The sequence below is a fragment of the Candoia aspera genome, chromosome 3 (genome assembly GCF_035149785.1).
Source record: "Candoia aspera isolate rCanAsp1 chromosome 3, rCanAsp1.hap2, whole genome shotgun sequence".
Taxonomy (NCBI): Eukaryota; Metazoa; Chordata; class Lepidosauria; order Squamata; family Boidae; genus Candoia; species Candoia aspera.
This window is the reverse complement of record NC_086155.1, coordinates 67,421,408-67,443,231: the sequence shown is the minus strand read 5'-3', so window position 1 is coordinate 67,443,231 and position 21,824 is coordinate 67,421,408. Positions and strand designations below refer to the sequence as shown.

The 21,824-nt window shown below is 38.5% G+C and overlaps 1 protein-coding gene across 1 annotated transcript; it reads left to right on the top strand.

Annotated features, from left to right (window-relative positions):
* The first annotated feature begins 17,051 nt into the window (after nt 1–17,051).
* On the top strand, nt 17,052–19,973 carry LOC134494885 (CARD- and ANK-domain containing inflammasome adapter protein-like). Its single transcript, XM_063300141.1, has one exon. It carries the CDS (start codon nt 17,090–17,092, stop codon nt 19,349–19,351), a length of 2,262 nt encoding a protein of 753 aa, XP_063156211.1. The 5' UTR covers nt 17,052–17,089; the 3' UTR covers nt 19,352–19,973.
* The last annotated feature ends 1,851 nt before the right edge of the window (nt 19,974–21,824 follow it).

Genomic DNA, 21,824 nt, shown 5'->3' with positions numbered 1-21,824 from the left:
GATGAAGTAGGAGGGAGCTCCTTTCCACTTCACCTCGTGCTCTTCCCCCTCCCCAATGACTTGCCGTCAAGGTATTTTTGGACACAGATATAGCAGTCTTCTAGAAGACTAGTATATACCTGTCCAAAAATAGTTCTGCTGGCAAATTGGTAGGGTGGAGGATGGCCAAGATGAAACAGCAGGGAGCACCCTCAGTGCATTAAACAAGCTGCCTCCTGCCTTACTCTGCAGCCCTCCCCTGGCCCATGAAGAGTTGGACTAATTTTGAAGACCGGTCTACTGATCTTTCAGCAGACTTGTAGATCCATGTTCAGAAATAGCTTGACAGACTACCAGCGTGTAGCATCTCTGCACCAGCAGCCTATTAATCGGCAACTTGAAAAATGGCTAAAGCCTCCATTCCAGGCACTTGCCCATGCTCTCCCAAATCTACCTTGCCACCCTTTAAGAAGGTTCATTGATGGTGTTTTCTTTGCCTGGTGATGGCACTGGGAAGGAGAGGAAACTAGAGGAATCTATTAATTGCTGTCCGTAAGTTGTCTCACAATAAAGCTGTAAGGACTGGACCACTCACAAGCTTTGTTAATGAGAAAGATCAGAACTCACCTGCTGGGGCAGTGCAAATTAGGCTGGCATAATTTTCTGCCAACTCAGAAATGCGCATTAATATAGCCATGAGGAAGAGCTCATGGCATCACAGTCACTCCAATAAAAGATGGTGAGTTGTTTATTGTTTGCTGGTTTGCTGCACTCAGAATGGGTGAGTGTGTACTCAAGTCCTGAAAGTGTTTGATGAAGTATAAACACTTGGGAAGATGTACAAAAGGGACCAGACGAAAGCAGTGGTGCAAGGATGTGGCTAGGGAGCAGCAAAGATGGGGTTTGGGAGTAGCAAATTTTGACTTGTGGTTTGACTGCGCTTTCCTGTCTTATTGCATTTTCAGGAAAGCATGGGTTTAGCACTCTTTCAAAACTCCATCCCTCCACAAGCTTTTTAACAGTTCAGTCAAAAGGCAAAGATCAAAAGGCAGAAACTACAGGCAGTGGACCAGTTCAATTACCTTGGCAGCACCCTCTCCGGAATAGTGACCACTGATACAGAAGTCAAGCGCAGAATAGCAAAGGCAAGTTCTGCTTTCAGGAGACTGTGCTCCACTGTGTGGGAACTTCGAGGAATTAGTGCTGCAACAAAATTAGTTGCTGCACTAAGTGCTGATCTAATGGCTTGTAATTGGGAAGAAAATAAGTGTCTGAAAAGGATGAGAAATCCTCTGAAATGAGATACTGAAAGTGCAATCACAGACACTTCCTACTAGAAGGAAAAATGGGAGGCTTCTAAATAGCAGCTTTACAAAATGCCAAAAAGAAAAAAGGACATATATAGAACATGGAAGGAATTGTATAATCAAGAAAGATAGAAGACAGTCTCCAGAAATTGTAGGGCTTGTGTATCAAAGACTAAACCTCAGAAACAGTCAAGTCTTGTGATAAATGCCCAAAACAACAAAAAGAATCTTTTTCAGGTATACCAGAAACAAACAAACAAACAAAACCCAAAGAGGCCATAGGTATTATGAGGAGAAAGGGGTTAATTGGTAACAGATGACAGCAAGAAGGCAGAATGACTTACTTTATGTCTATCTTCTCTCAGAAGGGAAATGAAGCTCTACAGTAGTTGGTCATCATTATGGTTCTATGGGAAGGAGAGATTTGCATCTTGGGATAGACAAGAAGGAGGTAAAAGAATGCTGAGTGAATTTAAATGAATTCAAGTCTCCAAGGCCAGATAAATCACTTCCTGAGTATTGAAAGAACCAGAGGAAGTGATTGAAGAACTACTAACTCTAATCTCTGAAAACTCCTGAAGGAAGACTGTTGAGGTCCCAGAAGAGCGGATGGAAAGCAAATGTCCCTATATTCAAAAAAGGGAAGACAGAAGATCCAGGAAATTACAGACCTGTCAGGTTCATGTCTGTACTGGGCAAGGTCCTACAGTGGATTATTAAACAGTATGTTTTAAGTCCTTGGATTGGAATGCAACAATTAACAAGAGCCAGCATGGGTTTGTCACAAACAAGTTGTGCTAACCTTATCTCCTTTTTTGACAGAGTTACTAGATTAATGCACTGGGGGAATGCCATTGAAGTTCTGTATCCTGACCTCAGTTAAGCATTCAAGGAAGTCTCTCATGATATATTTTTTAATAAAATGATGAAATACAGGCTAAATGATACAAATGTTAGGTGAATTCATAATTGACTGGATGACTGCACTCAGAGAGTTCCATATCTGCTTGGAGAGTAGGTTCAACTGGAGTGTCACGGGATTGTGTCCTGGGCTCTGTACTATATAACATTTTTATTAAAGACTGTGATGGAGGGGTTGAGAAATGATTGTCACATCTGTAGATGACATGAAGCTAGGAAGAGTGGCTAACACTTTAGAAGACCAAGAGAACATCCACTAATTTTATGGTGAATTGGAAGCCCCTTTTGGACTTTTTGCGCAAAATAGAAAATAATGAAATTATGGTATACAGATTTGATGATTAATAATATTAGTTGACAATAGAAAAAATAAATGTTATGTTATAACCTTAGAATAATAGTTTAATGTAAGTTTTACTTATCGCTGTTGTAAAAGAAGTTGGGAGTTATTCCTTTTTCTATTTCTGTTCTCTTCTTTTTCTTTTCTTTTTCCTGCACTTCTGTTCTCTTTCTCCTTCTTTGTTAGTTTCTGTTAGATTTTCTTTGTTTTAAAATTTAATAAAATTATTATTAAAAAAAAAGAAGACGACAACCAAGAGAAGATTCAAAAAGATCTTGCCCTGGAGACCAATTCCAGAACTAGTGAATAGCAATTAAAAGGAAGTAGATTCAGGTTACACATTAGAAGGAATTTCCTGACAGTAAGAGCTGTCAAGCAGTAGAATACATTGCCCCATGAAGTGGCATGTTCCTCTTCACTGGAGGTCTTCAAACAGAGGTTGGATAGCCATATGACCAAAATACTTTAGGAGATCCTGAACTGAGAAAGTTGATGGGATAAATGATCTCTGAGGTCCTTTCAAACTATGATTTGTATTATCTTAAATTTTAGTGGAGCTCACTCTGGGGACTGGGCAACCAAAAAGTGATGTAATGAAAAAGTGCGATAATGTAGCTTGAATGAAAAGGCAGTACTTCCTAGGTGGAATATATGTACTGCATGCAAAAAGTTCTGGAAGATGTTCATTCCCTGACCTCTTTGGATAGGTTGGGAATGACCACTAAGTCTCTTGTCCCATCTGATTTTTTTTTAAAGATCCTATTAGAAATTTTTTTTAATATGATCTTTAAATTTTTTTAAAAGATCCTATTTAAAAAAAGGACTTTGGAAACTGGCGTGCTTCAGAGCAAAACTCTAGTTTCTAGCACCATCCTTTCTTACAAAAATGCCTCTGAGCCTTATATAAGTCCCACAAGAAATAAAGAATAGTGGGTAGCTCCTTCAACCCAGCCTTCATCTGAAAGCATGACTATCAAACTTGGGGGTAAGGGGTAGAATGAAGCAAATTGTGATAGTAATACATGTGAAGGGCAAGAGAAGATGTCAGGGAGCAACCTCATCAATTTCCTTCTAGTAAATGGTTGTTGGTAACTGGACACATCTATTATTGTATCCATTTTGTGAGAGCTTCCATAATGTTGAAAATGGAGGGGGTTTGTGTTTATTTGCCACCATCTAGTGGCCATTTGGATTTCTGCAGCCCAGATCTGATAGCCATAAAAGATACAGTAGTAATACTGAGAAGACTGAGAAATATAGGATGATTCTGCATTAAGAAGTTTTCTTTGAAAGATTGGTTTGGTTGCAATAATGATCCTACAGAAGAAGAAAATGTTCCAGGAGGGATGTTACAAAGAGATTAGGACAAAGGTTTTTTTTCCTTTCTGGATTGCTTTCAGTACATGAGGGAAACTCAGAGGCACTTATGACTTAAAATATGAAGAAGAAAGATTGCAATTAGTTACTGAGTGAACTGCATAAGAGGAAGGCATGGGAAACTCTGAGGTAAAGCTGAATATTTCTGGAGTTAAAATGCAGTCTTTAATGGCTGAAATATATATATATATATATATATATATATAAATAAAATTAAAATTAAAAAATTAAAAATGGCAGAAGAAATTTATGCAGTTCCATCTTGTAATCATTATATCCTTTCCAGGGGAATAGCTGTCTGTGGCAGCTAAAGTAACAGGAAATCTTGACTATAGCTTTTGTTGACTACAGTTGATGAATGGGCTCCAGTCCATCAAAGTTTATGCTATAATAAATCGCTTCATCTTTAAGATGCCACAAGACTCTCTGTTGCTTTCATTATTCAATTATAGTGTTTGTGCCTCACTTCCTATGTTGTATTGCACAGAAGTCACGTTATGAAAGATGTACACACACATTATTATGCCCTTTGGATGTATGGAATCCTGATGTTTTCATGTTCACAATATTCTTCTGCCCCATCCTTCCTTCTAAAAAGCTGCTTTATACCAAGTTAGACAATTTGTCCACCTAATTCAGTATTATTAATTTTGATTGGAGAAAAGTAGGGTTTCAGTCAGAGGTCTTTTGACTCTTATTTATTGATTCTAGGGATGGAAATGTGGACTATTACATCCTGGATGCATGTTCTATCACTCACCATAATCCAGACAATACTGGGTTATGGGAGGTCAGTTTAAGCTTGAAACAGCCCGAGGGTGGGTGGTTTTTTTTTTTTTAGTTAAACTAATCTTCTCCAGCACAGCTGTTTTCCAAATACAGAAGAGAGGGTTAATCCTCTCTTCCTCCTGCTGGTTCATAGCCCAGTTCCTAAAGCAACCCTGTAAATATGGCTTCTCTGGGGAATTTCTCTCCATTTTACTTTTCACTCCAGTTCTCAACATGGTGTCATCTTTCCTCATTTGCATGCCCCAACACATACAAACCAGAAGTATTATCTATTAAGATGAGTCTCTTTTATTAAGAGTCTCACATCGCTCTGTGGATGGGAAGATGGATCCTCAGGTGTCATGTTCAGAGGTTTACCAACAGGACTTCATTGTTTTTATGAGGACAACACACATCCTAATGCCAATATAGAAAGTAAAATTGGACCGCTCTCAACAATTACTATCTTCTGTGTCTGGTCCTAATCCTGAAGGTATGAATTAATCAAATAGGTTTGGCCAGCAGTACCATTAACTGGATTCAAATTCTTGGAGTTCATTAGCAGAAACAGCTGTGCTTCTTATTCCTTATACCAGGCCTGGCCTCAGAGCCTCTTTCTGAATAATGTATATTTGCCTTGTATCCTGTGTGACTAGGACACTTATTAGTAAAAGAATTACCTAAGTCCGCTATGAGCAATAGAATGGTAGTACAAGTTCAGGAGGTCTTTAAACTAGAACATTTTGCAAACCCATTTTCTCTTATATACTTGGTACTCATGAAGATATACAGATAGAATTAACACCAGAAGTAGTACATGATCTGAATAACTAACGCTATACACCGCCACAATTCAAGATCACAGATCAATAGGAAGGGAAAGCATATATTGTATTATCTTTATCATTAAGGAATTATTTTTAAATAATATTGTATTAAGTATCTGAGAACAGAACATGGTAGAACTCAAGAGATAAAGGACAGATAGTGCAAAGACAGATCATGCTTAATACAAATCCTGAAGGAACACAACACATTATTTTTATAACTGAAATCCATCTGTCCATCCATCCATCCATCCTATTCTGGTCACTATTTTACAGTGCAATCTTATGCATATGTACTCAGAAACAGCTCCTATTATTTTTCCCATTCTGGGAAAAGATGCATTTGATTTGCATTCAGAATGTTTCATAGCCCTAATACTCACTCCTATTTGACCTGCCTACATAACCAACACCAAATAGATGTGTACTATGGCATCATTCAACTCTTGTTTATCCCAACCTGGCCCCATCCAAATGTGCTGAGTCTGCAAATCCTAGTACTCACAGCCAGTGTGGGATACAGATGGAATATCTAAAAAGACACCTGCTGCATACATTCCAGCTGGAGTAATTCCAGAGTTGAGGAGGACTTAAACAGGATGTCCTCCTGCCCTCCCCATTCTTGGTTGCTCTATACACCTTCTTTCTGGTGCTTAATGGAGTTTAGAAGTAGTACAGAGGAAAGTTGTAGTTGTGTCAAGATAAGTTCTGATGTGCCTTCTGTGACCAAATGTGAGCAGTTAATATCTCTCTGATATCCCCCCTGCAAAAATCCCAAGAAGAATTTGATTCTAAAGGGATTAAAGGAGTCATTTTTTTTTCTTTTTACCCACCCCTCTGGGAAAGAAAAAGATGTATTCATGGAAAGTTTAATTGTGACTGAAAACACAGAAAGCTCTTCAGCTGAAACTGGAGAGGAGAGATTCTGACCCTTTTGCCAAGGAGTGTTATGATCTCTCTCCATTTTCGGATTCTTGAAGCTGATTCAGCCTTTAGTACTTGAATCCTCCGGCTTTACTTTCTGCCAGTGAAAAGCTTTTTGTGCAACTCTTGAAATCACCCAACATAAAGGTGGAGATTATCACTGGCATTTTTCTTTTTTTAAGTGGATGGTAGGGGTTATTTGTGCGTAAGTCACCTCAGTTTTCCTCAAACTCAAACTTCTCCCTTGCAGGGAGAAAAGATGGAGACAGCAGCCAAAAGGAAAATGCCAATGTGTTTGCTAGCTGCGCGTGACTGTTCTTGGCCAGGCGGGCTGGGGGTCAGATTGACAAAGGCTGCCAGTGGAGGGTTCACACAGTGGATCTGCATGGCTGCTTGAAAACTGCCACAGTGTTTTCCAATCATTAAGAGAATGGCTGTTCCTTCCTTTGGTCTAAGAATATGAGGGTGACTGAGTGATTGCAATTCTATCCTCATCACTGTGGAGCTTCTCACTTCTGAATATCCAGGGGATGACAGAATAATCTCAAGAGGTTGATGCTTGTCCATCAGCTTTCCAGAATCCCCTTTCTATTTTCTATTCTTTGTGTTCAGTACTATGAAAGATAAACCAAGAACCAGCAGTACTTATGGTAGAGATGTTAGTAATGTCAACAACCAACAACTGCTTGGCTTCAAAACCAAGAAGCACAGGGCACAGTGCCTGCTGAAATACAGGAAAGTAGGAAGCAGCAGCAAGTGCTCAACTACACTCTTATTCAGACAGATGGCAATCAGTCATTTTAGATGGCTTCTGTCTGTTTTTATCTAGCCCTGTGTTGAACATGGTCAAACCTAGCAGCTTAATCAAGCTGTGTAAAGTAGGGGGTTGGAGATTTACAGCTGAGTCTGGGGAGCCTGAATGGAGCATGGCCCTCATTGGTTGATCTGGCTATTTGATTTCCAGATGGTTATTTCAAATCCCGAGAACTTCAATTTCTCTCCTACTTATCCAGCAGCCCAGTCTGCTCTGTCTCCATTCTGTAGATGCTCTTCTCTGTCAATATTAGAGTTCAGAAGGACATGTATAATTCCTTCTGCAATATTCCCTCTTATTCTTCTTCCCTGTAGCTTATACAGCACCTGCTCCAGATTTGCCAACAGATCAAAGACACTGGCAAAGCATCATTTTGGTATTGACACAACTGTTTAACCCAGGATTTTTATTGTTTATTTTTTTTAAGCTGCATTCATCTTCTTGCTTTTTCTTCAACAGCAGATTTGCAGTTTGGGAAGTACAATGATCCAGCCTTACTCTTCTGCTCAAATGGTAATGGGATCCAGAGAATATAACACAGTTGTGCCTTTTCTTGGAGAATTCATATCTGGCCGCAATCATTTATTTTGAAAACATTTTCAGGCTACATTATTTTAAGGGACTGGTGGTACTGTCCTTGAAGGCAGTCTAAACACTTCATTTGGTCCCAAATTCTGCTGCTAGAATTCTGTCTAGGACCAGCAGTTCAGATCATATCTGCCACATCTGAATCAACTGACTTAAGTTTGTTTGCTTCAATCCAAAATACAGATATTAATCTTTAAAACCTAAATGGTCTTGGCCTAGGACATCACGTAAATAACCTCATTTCACATGAATTTGCCTAGCAACCTGGCTGTACCTTCTGGAAACTTTCTTCTTCTTACTGAAAGTTTGGTGGCTGGGGACAAATGAAGGCCTTTTAGGTTGCAGCAGCCAAATTATGCAATGGTTTCCAAAGGAGAAATACATTTTGTATAATTCATTTTTGAGAAATATTGTAAATGAGGCTATTTCAGCAAGGATATGTACGATGAATTTGGCTGGAGTTCTGTGGCCGATAGGAGGCATCCTAGGAGACATGAGATGTTCTGTACCTCCTTTTCCAACAATAGAAAGAGAAGTCTGCCTTCTGATATCAATTTTTTTTCATAATCATCCCACAACTCTGCTGTCCTTTCTTTCTCAGCATCAATGATCTGTCTTGATAGAGGCAAAATGGAAGCAGCGATTCATGAGTATGAGGGAAATCATGGGAAAGCTTGGATCTGCACAGCCAAAGCGCTCCTTCTCCTGGGCAAGGCCTTTGCCAAGCAACTTGTGTGTGTATGTATGTGTGTGACTTTGAGTTAGTTTTTCACTCCTGGACTGGTCCCTGCAGTTATCTTGGCAAGGTTTTTCCAAAGTGGTTTGCCATTGCCTCTTCCTAGGGCTGAGAGAAAATGACCGGCCCAAAGTCACCCAGCTGGCTCCATGCCTAAGGCAAGACTAGAATTCCCGGTCTCCTGTTTTCTAGCCTGATGCCTTAACCACTTCACCACACTGGCTCTTTACCAAGCAACTAATGTACATCTTTTTGAGATTCTTGTTTCTTTATTCTATCCAAGTACAATCCACAGAAGGGAATTTGATAGGGGAAAAGAAGAGCTACAGGGGTGGGGGTGTGAGAAGGCGAGGAAGGAAGACTTTCAAACACATCACTTCCATCTTTCCTACTGATATAAGTTTGGTAGACTCTTGGATATTGTTGATCCCCCACTCACAGATTTGGTTCTCTTTATCCACCCATGTCAGGATTGTTCTAAAGCTGCATTTAAAGTTTTATAAGTTGTCTCTGACTTTCTTTTTCCTTTCAATTTTACTGTATTATTTGCGATTTCTTTAAACCTGATTCTGAGTACTTTTTAATGTAGAAAGACAGACCTTATTAAAAATGGGTTAAATAAATAAACAAATAACATTTTAACTGATAAAATTCAATAATAAACTTAGAGTACACTTATAATTCCCATAATTCTCTATTCTGTAATTTCAAGCTTATAATACAGGGGGCCACTATCAATATTTTAAAATCTGATTGCTACTGAATCTTTGCTTTTGAAACTATTCATAGTTCAACTTGCAAATCATTAGCAAATTGTTATTAGACAGACAGGATATAAGAGACAATCAACCTTTTGAGTGATCCTAGCCGTGAAGAGATTGCCACCTGTATTTTGGCCTATAGTAAATGGCTTTCAATTTGAGTTGTTTAATTCACTTCTAAACCATTTTGAAATCACTGTGTATAATCAGAAGAATAACATTTCAGTTTATGCTTTTAAGTTCTGAGCAGAACGTTGTGTCTTTGTATTTATTGTTCTGTAACTGGAGATAAATTTAATACAAATATGTCACATACATAATATCAGAATTAGAAAGTCTGTTATTGTAGACTTCAGTAAGTGACTGTACACATAGTTTATCTTTTGTTCGGAAGATTGTTAATTAAGGGGAGGGCCCCTAGGCCAAAGAATGACCCATGTGAAGGGTCTTTCCACAGTACTCTTCCATTTGTTAAGTCTTGAATATCTTGAATCTTTTTAAAATTCCATTTGTAGTCCATCTCCTTATTTTGATGAATAATATGACTGGCAAGTTGAAAGATCTTCCCAGAAGAAGCCATGACAAATGCTTTCATACTGTTGTCAGGAAAGCTACTAGATGTATCCATGAAGTCACCAGCAGTGAAGGCTGACTTGAAGCTGATGTTATCTTTTTAATATAAGGCAATACATATTCATGCACAGATCTGATTGCACTCACCTATATGGAGATGGTTGGTGCGATGGATACTGACATTTATACATTTTCTTACAAATAAAAATAACTTCAAACTAATAATATAATTAGAGTGCTGGCGGCAATGATAGAAAAATGGTTTAAATTATTTATGACCAGCTAACTGCCTAATAGAGAACTATGAGACAGCATTTTTCCCAATGCTAGACCCATCTCTTAAGTCTGTCCTTGTTTGGGAAGAGCATGGGCATCTATGAGAGTAAGCATGTGAGATATTGTGAATGGGGGCAGACATGAACACATCAACATGCACATGTGTGCAACCTCTGATTGATGGATAGAAGAGGGGGTAGAAGAAGTTGCCACCTCATGTCTTGAACTGCAATTCCATATTTATCAGGAAATTGGCCTCATTGGACTCAATGCCCTGTTTTATTATTTTTAATTCAATTTGATGCTGCCTGACTCCAAATTATTCTGGGTAGCTCACAATACACCAGACAGTATGAAACCATGTAATAGAAACAACAGATGACAAAACCAAACTAGAACAAAAGAAAAAGGAAGAAGAGCAAGGTGATGAACCTGGCAGAGCTCAAAACATCTCACCAACATCTAACATTCAGTAGAGCGGGCTCAAGTCATGCTAGCCCAAGGCCTGGGAGAATAGCCATGGCTTGATGGCCCTTTGAAATGCCAACAGGGTGGGAGCCATCTGATCTTATGGAATCATGGTTTGCATGACATAGTAAGTTATAATGTGGAGTTACAGTGGATGTAATTTCCAGACTAAGACCATGAGTTAAACTGTGGTTAAGGAAGAGTGCCTTAATTAAAGTTTGTAACTGTGGCTTGTTTTGGGTACACTCATCTAAATGATCCAACATGTTGTTTGAACCTAGATGGGAGAGAGGAGTGAACTTCCCCTTTCGACCTAGATAGAGACATGGAAGGGAGAAGTAGCTTCAGAGTGGGACCTTTGTAGATATAGCATTGGCTCATCTCTTTTTTCATCCATCCAGGTATGTGGGGGATAGAATGAGGATATCAATGAAGGAGATTTAGCTTTCCCCTACTTTTGTCCACAGTGGAACTATCTAAAATCAAGTGACCTAGTTTAAAAAAAATTCCAAAAATGGATTTTTAAGCAATACGAGGTATCACCCAAACAGGCATCATAAAAATTATTGTGATAGTGTCCTGTATGGAAGATGACATGTAAACCATGACTGGCCTTGATTTACCATACTGTCAGTCACCAAATGATTGATCTGCTTACCTATAGTTAGTGCCAGACTTGGCCTAGTATGTCATCTGAAGACACTGAGTGAATTATTTCTGGATATACTGTACCTGCAAAAGGTTACTGTGTTCCTTAAGTAATATACTGATGTCAGCATAATACAATTTTAAGTAGCAATTTTAATACATTTATTTGGAAGAAAGCTCTAAAATTCCTCCCCAAATTTGTTTTAAATTCTAACATGCAGTCTTAAAAATGTTTGTGCAAATGAATGCTACGATTAAGGAGTTTTCTTCCAAATCAGTAAACATTAAATGTGAAATGAAGCTAAGTATAACATTGTGAAGGATGTATGAAATTAGGAGAGAGATAATTACACAGGGATACTTTGACACAGCATTGGTGGTGAAGAAAACAAAGCAGTAAATAAAAGGTATCTGCTTGAACCTCTTACTAGTCTTGGTTAATCATAATCTAGTGGGCTTTATTTTCAAATAAATAATTTAAGAACAATGTCTATACATGTAGTGACATTCTAATTATTTAAAATGCAGCAACAGTTTTAGATTCCAGTACTCTACTGTAATTTGTTTTGTTGAACCATTATACCAGTGTTTCTCAACCTTGGCAGATTTAAGATGTGTGGACTTCAACTCCCAGAATTCCTCAGCCAGCATGCTGTCTGAGGGATTCTGGGAATTGAAGTCCACATGTCTTAAAGTTGTCAAGGTTGAAAAACACTGCATTATACAGTCAAAGATACAAACACTTACTGCAATTTCTACCTAGAACTGCTTTCTGATTATTAAAAATGGCATGGGAGACTGTTTACTTGGCCCTGACCACATGGCACCTTCTAGCCACACTTTGCTGATTTCAAAAAACTAAGCAGGGGGAAACCTAGTATTTGGAAAGAAACAATCAGACAATATCATGGCTGTAAACTAGAATTTGATAAAGGCAATGGGAAACGTTTTCTTAACATTTCATGGGTTCATAAAATCACCAGGAACAGAGTTCTCCTTGAAGGAGAATTTACACTTATTTGAAACTGTTAATAGTATAGGCTTGAAGATTCATACTTGTGTGGGTTTGTAGTATTCATTGGAAGTAATGTCCTTTAGGATCTCTTAAAGTTTACTTCTAGATTAGATTATCCAAGCTCCAGTATATGAATAAAAAGGTAAAGGTTTCCCTTGACGTAAAGTCCAGTCGTGTCCGACTCTAGGGGGCGGTGCTCATCTCCGTTTCAAAGCCTTGGAGCCGGCGTTGTCCATAGGACACTTCCGGGTCATGTGGCCAGTATGACTCACGGAACGCCGTTACCTTCCCGCCGAAGCGGTACCAATTAATCTACTCACATTTGCATGTTTTCGAACTGCTTGGTGTGCAGAAGCTGGGACGAGCAACGGGAGCTAAGCCCGCCGCGCGGTTTCGAACCGCCGACCTTCCGATCGACAGCTCAGCGGTTTAACCCGCAGCGAATACACAAGCATATATCACTCCCTGATGTAAATGGTATTCATGTTTATTATAATTTATGTTTATATCCTGGTTGTCTTTGAGAAAGTTTACAGTACTTTGTATAGAGTTCTCAGTGACATTCAGTTGACACACATTGGAGGTAAGAATCCATTCTTCTAAGTTTATAAAATGATGAGGACTGAATTGTCAGTGGCCAGATAAGGAACTCTTATATGACCTTAGGCCTTCTTGAATGAATTTGTCAACCACATGCACCTCCTACATAACCACATCTGGGCTGAAAATCATTGTTTCCTACTCACCAGCCCTTACATGTGTAGTTCTGAGTAGCATCCAGTTGAATGTTACTGAGAACTCTGTAAAACCAAGATGGCCAGAGGAACTGAATATCTGCTCTGTGTGGACTGGATGCAATGATTCGGATGCTTAATTTAGAGAAAAGACGCTAATGAAGACTGGGGTTTATAAAATTATGTGTGGTAAAGGAAAGCTGAAGAGGGAGTTTTTCTCCATCTCCCATGATACTAGAATGAGAGGCCACCCAATGTAATTGACTATAGAAGTTTTAAATTGATGACAAGCAATATTTCTTCATGCAGCCTGTAATCAGCCAGTGGAATGTACTGCCACAAGATGTGATGTTAGCCACTAATTCAGATGGCTTCAAAAAGGGAGTAGACAAATTCCTGGAGGAGAGGCCCTGAACAGACTATGATCCAGAACCCAGACAGGGATCTTCTTTGCAACTCCTCATTTAGCGACCACAATTGGGACTGGCAATTTGGTCATTAAGCGAAGTAGCTGCTAAGTAAAACTGCAACTTTGCTTATGATCTTACTTCAGATTTCCTTTGCTTTACAGTCCTGCGAAGGTAGTAAATGTGAGGATTGGTCATAAAGTTACATTTTCATCACCATTGTAACTGCAAATGTTGCTAAATGAGGCAGTCACTAAACAAGGACTATCTGTACAATAGTCTGTGCGAGACAAGAAAAGCTGTTAATTAGCAACAGATCATGGGGAACTGAGTTTTCTTTTGATCAGGCTGGAGAGAGTTCTGTTTTCTGTTCAGCAGGGTATAAGCAGCCATGCAAAGTTCTAGCTCCTTGGTTTCTTTTTTGTGGCCTATCAGTTTTGAACCCAGCAACTGCCTTGAAATGGAAGTTCCCCATCCATAGAAACAACTGGGATATTTTATAGTTTATGTAATGGCAAACCCCAGTCATGACATTGTTTGATCATCAGGGAACTCACTTTTGTCTAGACCAGTGTTTCTCAACATTGACTACTTTAAGATACGTGGACTTCAACTCCCAGAATTCCCCAGCCAGCCATGCTGGGAGTTGAAGTCCACACATCTTAAAGTTGCCAAGGTTGAGAAACACTGGTCTAGATTTTTAATGACCTTAACAATGATAAAAGTACCTATGCCCTGAGGCAGGCCTAACCTCTGGCCAGCAAGTGACACATGGATGCCGGAAGGAGGTCAATGCCAGAAGTCTCCTTTCAGTCACTGAACATCATGTTGCTCCCTCTATGTGCAAAATGCATTTTAATAACCAAAATTATCTCTAAATAATAAAGAGGCAGATTGAACAGAGGTAGTAGGCAATCTCTCAGACCAGGAGAATGGTCTCCATTATGCCAAGAAAAATCATGCTTCTCAGTTTGACAAAATAAATATGTGTTCATAACTCAGGTGCTTACAGCTAGGCATATCATATTTTCAGTCAGTTAATGGGGCACAATGCTCATGATTAGCAGATTTGCACAGACAAAGCTGAACTTCAGCATTTTTTCAAATCTCACTCAGTTTGCTTGTGCAGCCCTAATTTCTGGAACTTTTTTTGTAATCCAGCTGGGACACCTCAATTGAAGTTCAATACTGGGACAAGCCCAGTCAAACTGGGATGTGCAGTAAGCCTATTTATAGCATTTTAATAACAGGAGAGGTCCAGAGTCACTGAAGCAAGACATTCTCCAAAATGTCCAAAGTAAAATGAAAACATTTAACATCTCAATTCCAGTCTAGGTCGCTGCTTAGCTTGTAACAAAGATGCTGAATGTTTTCAATAAAGACCAGGCAACAATCTAGATACATGTTGTGCTTCAATGGCTAAATCTCAAATTAAAATGCATGCTGGGAAACATTAATAACACAACTTCACTCACTACTGATATATTTATGTTCATCCATTCCAGCTGTTATGTCAAGCCACATTCCCTAGAGAATATAATGAAGATATTGGAAATCATTCAGTTGCATGGCATGCCATTTTAACAGGTTCCAGGTCTCTAAATACTTTAAAGCTACTTCCAAGCGTGGCTGTTGAATATGCTCAAAAGAGAAACAGTGACCTCTTCTGGGTTTAGGAAAAATATCAAGCCATAAATGGCAAGAAGCTGATGTAATATTTGCCTAAAAAAGATAATTCATTTTTTGTTCTCCCAGATGTAGAAAAAAATCATGTTAAACAAATGTTACATTGCCTAAGTACGCTGTTTTTGAAAGCAGACTGTTATATTAAGAAATATAGTCATCTTGGAGAATCCAAAGCCCTTAAAGCTTCAAAGCACACAGACCTTCAAAGCCAGATAGGAAGACTAAACAATTAACTTAAAACACTCATCTTCTTCTTTCAAGTACTGCAGTGATTAACTTGCTGTCCCAGCATTACTAGTTTAAACAAACAAAATGTCTTGATGTGTTTAATGGGTACATTTCACTCAGAAACAGAGCCAAATAACTCAGTATATGGCTTTTCAAAACATTTTCAAAATATTCATATTCACACCCATTTTCCTCCCATTAGCCTCATACAGACCAATAATGGAAAATGCTTCAATTCTAGCATCGTTTCAACCACCCGATTCACCACGACTGTGTAATACTTCAAAAAACAAAAAACAAAACCCAACAAATATTCTGCTTCCTTATGGACACACAGCTACTTTTTTCAACCACGTGCACATGGTATATTGACTAGTGAGCTGCCCCTGAAAATGTTTGATCAGTCTAAGTGATTCCCTTAGCCAACCCAGTTGTAAATTACTTGCTGTTCCTGGCATTATGGAAATTCTTCCTTCGTATTTGTATGTGTGTGTGTGTGTGTGTGTGTGTGTGTCTTGGGCTCCAAAATGGTGTTTGTGAAAATTTGCTGCCTAGACAAATAACAGTGACCTGTCAGTGACGGAATCATTGCTCCCACAGTCAATGGGGGTGATGGACTGGGGATGCTATAGCATCTTTTTGTATGATTGATGTACAGGGAATATTGTTAGTGGAATGTACTAACTACAAGTTTATCAGTTCTCTGTGGGTGCAAATGATAGGTAGGCATCAATCCTCACCAAGACAGCTCTAGATGTATACAATGCAGCATTAGGTATTTCTGAATTTCTACATCATTTTGTGTCCCCCCACCCCAAGAAGCCGAGCATATATAGGATATAGCAGCTGTTCAACTATTGTAGTATCATGTTCAATCTATCTTCTCTCCTGCTGTAGTTATTGATAGGATTGTTTTATAATTTGCTATTTATTAGATGCCATCATTACATTATTCCCAAATCATTTTAATGAAAATGCCTACATTGTTAAAATATTTTATCTTCTAAACTTGAAACTTAACTTTACCAAAACTATATGATCTTTATTAAAATGTGCAAAAAGTCTTTATATGTATATATATATACACATAGACACATACACATACACACACACACGTGGTAAGTTGCTATTTATCATTATGACTTTCACAACAAGAACACTTCTTGCTAAAAATCTTACTTGGCTTACTTTTGTTAATAATACAGCAGTGCAGTTCTTGAATACTGTATGAAACACCTTTGTTTAATTAACTCAAGGCTTACTATTTTATCTTAACATTACACAAAGGCCAGTTACATAGCAACAGTAAACAGCCCACTGGTTGGTTGTTGACATATTTGACAGATGGCTTCCACAGCAAATAATGAAAAAAGTTTTTATTTCATCAAGAACTTAGATACCAATTCTGAGACACGGATTCTTGTTACAACGTTTTGGGCTACCAGTATATTGGAATACTTTTTAATTTCACTGTATTTTTTTAAACCTTTGTCAACTCTGTTATTAAGCAACAGAAAAGGATCAGACATCAGTGGAATTGAACAATAAAAGGTGAGGAGTTTATGCTTTTTGCAGGAGGGAAAGTTTGTTCCTGATTTTTCCAGTTGAGCCACCACAATATTTGTTGGCAGAAACCTCAGGGAGCTACAATTACAGTAAATGCTGAACTTCAAAGGATACAGTGTGTTGTACTCAAGTCATCTAAAAACAGAATGTATTCTAGCATATTCACAAATCCATATGCCACAGAAGTACTGAAAACTAAAAAGAATGAACTTGTGGAGGGAATAAAAAATCCCGATCACCTTCTGGACTGGCTGATAGAAAATGGTGTCCTTACATCTGAGAAAAAAATTATTTTATCCTACTATAGAACACGAATGGCAAAGAATTCTCGCATTTTGGATATCTTGGCTTCTCAAGGTGAGCGAGCTTGCAGACTTTTTTTTTATCCATGCTTGAAACAGATTGAGCCACACTTATATAGCAATATGAGGAATTATGTGAGTGATGTGAATGGGAAAATTGGAGATGCCAGAAGACAACTGATAGGGTATCTCCTTGAAAAAGATAAAGGATGGTTTCAAAAGGATAAGGCTCCATATCAAGAGGAAAAAGATAGCCCTAGACCTATTAAGCCAAAAAAGCTGATTTGTGATAAACCTAAAATAAAAACCACTCTGGCAGCAGGACAATCTGTAGACAGTAACTTTAATGTTCCTACTGTCTTTGATTTGGTAAGGAAAGGAATTCTTTCTGATTTGGAAAAAGCTTTAAATGGGAGTAATGTGAATGCAACAAACTCTGCAGATGAAACTCTCTTACACATTGCAGCAGCCCATGGACACACTGAAATAATTGATTATTTAATCAGCAAAGGTGCCAAACTGGAGGTCAAGGATAACAAAGGAAGAACCCCACTACACAGAGCTGCTGGGAGAGGTCATGATAAAGCAGTGAAAATGCTGCTCCAAGCTGGTGCCAACATGTACAGTTTTGATCAAGAAGGCAAAACTCCACTTCACTTGGCTAATCAGAACCAGCATATTCATGTTCTAAAGAACATCTTGAAAGAAGAGACAAGACGACACAGGAATCAGCACAACTTCCTGCACATGGCTGCTCTCAAGGATGATAGTGACCTGGTTCAAATGCTTTTAAAAAATGGCGCTTTGATAGATGCCAAGGATGAGAGAGGCCAGACTGCCTTGAGCTATGCTGTATCTCAGGGACATAAGAAGACTGTCAAGGTACTGTTGGAAGGTGGTGCCAAAGTCGATTCCAACATAATTGATGCAGCCTTTAATAGCAACAACCAATCTCTCTTCAAATTATTGCTGGAATATGCCAGAGGACTGTCATCTGAAACTATGGTATCAACTTTGTTTAAAGCCATAGAAAAAGATCTGCATGGCATTGTAGCTGCTTTAATTGAAAGAGGTATGGATGTTAATGTCCGTAATGAAGAGCAGTACACACCATTGCTTGTGGCATGTGAAATGGGGAAGATTAAGTCAGCAGAAGTTCTCATTGAGAAGGGAGCCAACTTGAAGGACAAGGCCCCTAACTCAAGTAGCCCCTTACACCTAGCAGTTCAAGCTGGGTCCTTTTCCATTGCAAAGATGCTTCTGCACAAGGGAATAGATCCTAACATCACAGCTCAAGGAGCTCAAACTCCCCTCCATGTTGCTGCAATATACAACCGAGGAGCATTAGTTGACCTGCTGATTGAAGGAGGAGCTAAGATTGATGCAGCCACCACAGAACTATTCACTCCATTGCACATGGCAAGTGATAAAGGTCACATTGATGTAGCTCTAAAGCTGTTGCAACATAGAGCCAATGTCAACCTCAAGAATAAGCGATCAAAGACACCTCTTCATCTTGCAGCTGAAATGGGGAATCCTGCTATGGTGGAGCTGCTTCTGAATTCCAAGGCAGATCCAAATGCAACAGATAAAGAGAAAAAGACTCCACTTCATTTTGCATCTATGGGAGGCCATTTTTATGCAGTGAAATCACTGTTAGTTAAGAAGTCTAGAGTCGGAAGCAAAGACATGGATGGCTGTACACCAATGCATTATGCAGCCATCAGTGGAAATATGGAGATACTAAAAGAACTTTTGATTGCTGGAGATAATAAAAATATCAATGACAAAAATATTTGGAGAAAGACACTATTGCATCTTGCAGCAGAACATGGACACAGTAATTTAATAGATTTTTTGTTGAGCAATGGCTCAGCTATTAATGCCTTAGACAACAATAAAGATACCCCATTGCATTGTGCTTGCAAAGCTGGTCATTTTGATTCTGTAAGCGCACTGCTCAACTGGTCTGCACGAGATAAAGCAAATCTACAGGCTACTAATAGCTTGAAGAAGACACCACTGCAAGTAGCAGAATCCAGTGCCACCGAACACCAAGCTCGAATTGTTAATCTTTTGAAGAAGACAATGTTACTGATAAGGTAGATTTGCAAAGAGGGAACTATATAATACATCTTGTATATCTAACTTAAGAGATCCAGTTAAAGATCTAACTAATGCATATAGTTTGCCCCAACCTGGTATCCTCCAGATGTTTGGGCTCACAAAATCAGAATACCACATCTTCTCAGTGAATCTGCATTTGGCTTTTCACTGCAGGGATGAAGCACACCTGATTTATCTTTAACTGGATCTTTTGAGAAAAAACAAATAAGCCAAGATTGCAGTGGAAAGAGGGCTGTAAATTTGATCTCAGGAGCAACCCTATAGAAAGCCCTACCTTCTGAACCATCTATTTGTACAATCTGACTCACAACTCCAGACACAGTTAAAATTATGTTAAAGATACCACATATTTCTATAAAAGCAACTGTGTTCTAAGCAGATTACTTTCAAATACTGAGGCTACTCTCTATAGTGTATATATGCATCATACTATAGACTGTGTTGCCTTCCGTGGGGCAGTTAAAGGCAACTTATTTTTGATAGTAGCACCAAACCTGCAAAATGCTTCACTATATAAGTTTAAGACATTTTCTTCCTTGTCCTAGCCAGTGTTCTTCTTCAGCAAGGCTTGATTTGGCTTACTACTTGCATGTAGTTTTGGTCTAGCTCCAGAATTATTATAATTATTAGTTTCATTTCTCTTCATTTATACCCACTGACATGAATGCACATTTTATTTCTGTTAATACGTTGTTGTTTTTAAATGGACAATAGCTGCTTCAGGCATCCAATTTTCAGAGAGGTGAAAGGGGGTTATTGGCTTTAGTATAAATAAATAAGACTGCTTACACTATAGAGCTTGTAACTACACTATATTCAGCAATGAAATATAGTTATTACCTGGCTGTATTCCTATAAAATGTGCTGATGTTAGCACAAAATACAGCATAAGGTAGGGGGTTTGTACCAAACATATTAACACATAAATGGATATGACCCAAAGTGAACTTAGGAGCAAAGCTAGTTACCATATTATTGTATTAGATCAATACGCTTTGGTTTAGAGTCCAGAAACTGTAACGGAATGCATTTGATAGTTTGAACACAGAGTATTGCCATACATTTTATATAATGGAAACATTATTATAGTGGGTGTTTTGAAACTTGTTCTTAATAAAGCCAAATTGTACTGATTGTGCCTCCTACTCCCTCTGTATTATAATTTATTACACATTTCTCCAGCTTTATCATTGACAAACACAAGGAGCCTTACATCAGGTTCTCAGGCAATCTCTCATGCAGGACTGAACATGACTAAATAGCTTGTACATATCCTATAAAAGGTAGTTAATAGCTCTGGGCACTCTCACATTCTTCTCAGGGTTTAAATCAACATTTTCTTAACAACTTTATAAGAAGTGATCTACAAAAACATTTCCCCAAAAGAAGTTAATATTTTCATCCTTCAGTTGTTTAAATATTAAGAATCATTTGTGCACCTAGAACATGCATATGATATACTAACGATAAACAATACAATACTCCTATATTTGATAAATGTAATTATAGCAGCCATGGCTTCACCCCTGAAGACCTGAGGGATCAGGTTGCAGACAGATCATCCTGGAGAAAACCTATCCATGTGGTCACTAAGAGTCAATTCCAACTTGATAGCACATGATCATTATGATTATAAAATAAAAATATAAGGAAATACAAGTACTGATCACTAGAAGGATGGATTTTGAGACATACCCTAATTACATCATGCCATTAATGAAACTGAGCAAATATTATTTAATTTTTCTTCTCTTTAGAATAAGTATGCCTCTTATGTTACAGCCTGACTTTTGTGCATGTTTTACTTGGAAATAAAACCTTGTATACTCTTCTAAGTAATTGTCAGAAGACTGCTGGTAAAAATCTTCAAAGAAGATGCCATTGCTCTCTATTATTGTAGTCTCTGAGCCTTTAATGAAACATACTATCAGCCTAAACTGTTACTCAGTTAAAGCACAAATTCTTAGTTCAGGATTCAGTAGTCATTACTTGAGCTATGTCAAAATGTGAGAACTTTAGTTTAACAGAACAATTTTATGCATATGATTGACTATTGCAGGCCTACCAACATTTTTAAAAGCTTTCTCAGTAACAAGAGAGCATGTTTATTACTACAATCATGCTTGTAAGTACTTTCACTGAAGCTAACGAAACTACCTTCCAACCAATCCTCATAATCTGTTGGCCCTGCTAAGTAAAGAGATTGGAGAGTCCTTTTGATCTGCTGCCTCCACCGCTTCTCAGATGTCTGCCAATCACAGCACTGCCCAGGCAAAGGTGGGTGGAAATTGCATGGGCTATGTCACACTGCCCTCTGCTTGGGTGAACATGAGTTTAACCATGTCAGAACTTACTTCCCCTTTGCTTGTGAGGCCAGAGGAATAAGGTAGCTCTCTCACTGAGGCCTCTAATCCCATGGATTGGGAGAGGCAACAGGTGAAAGGAGAAATCC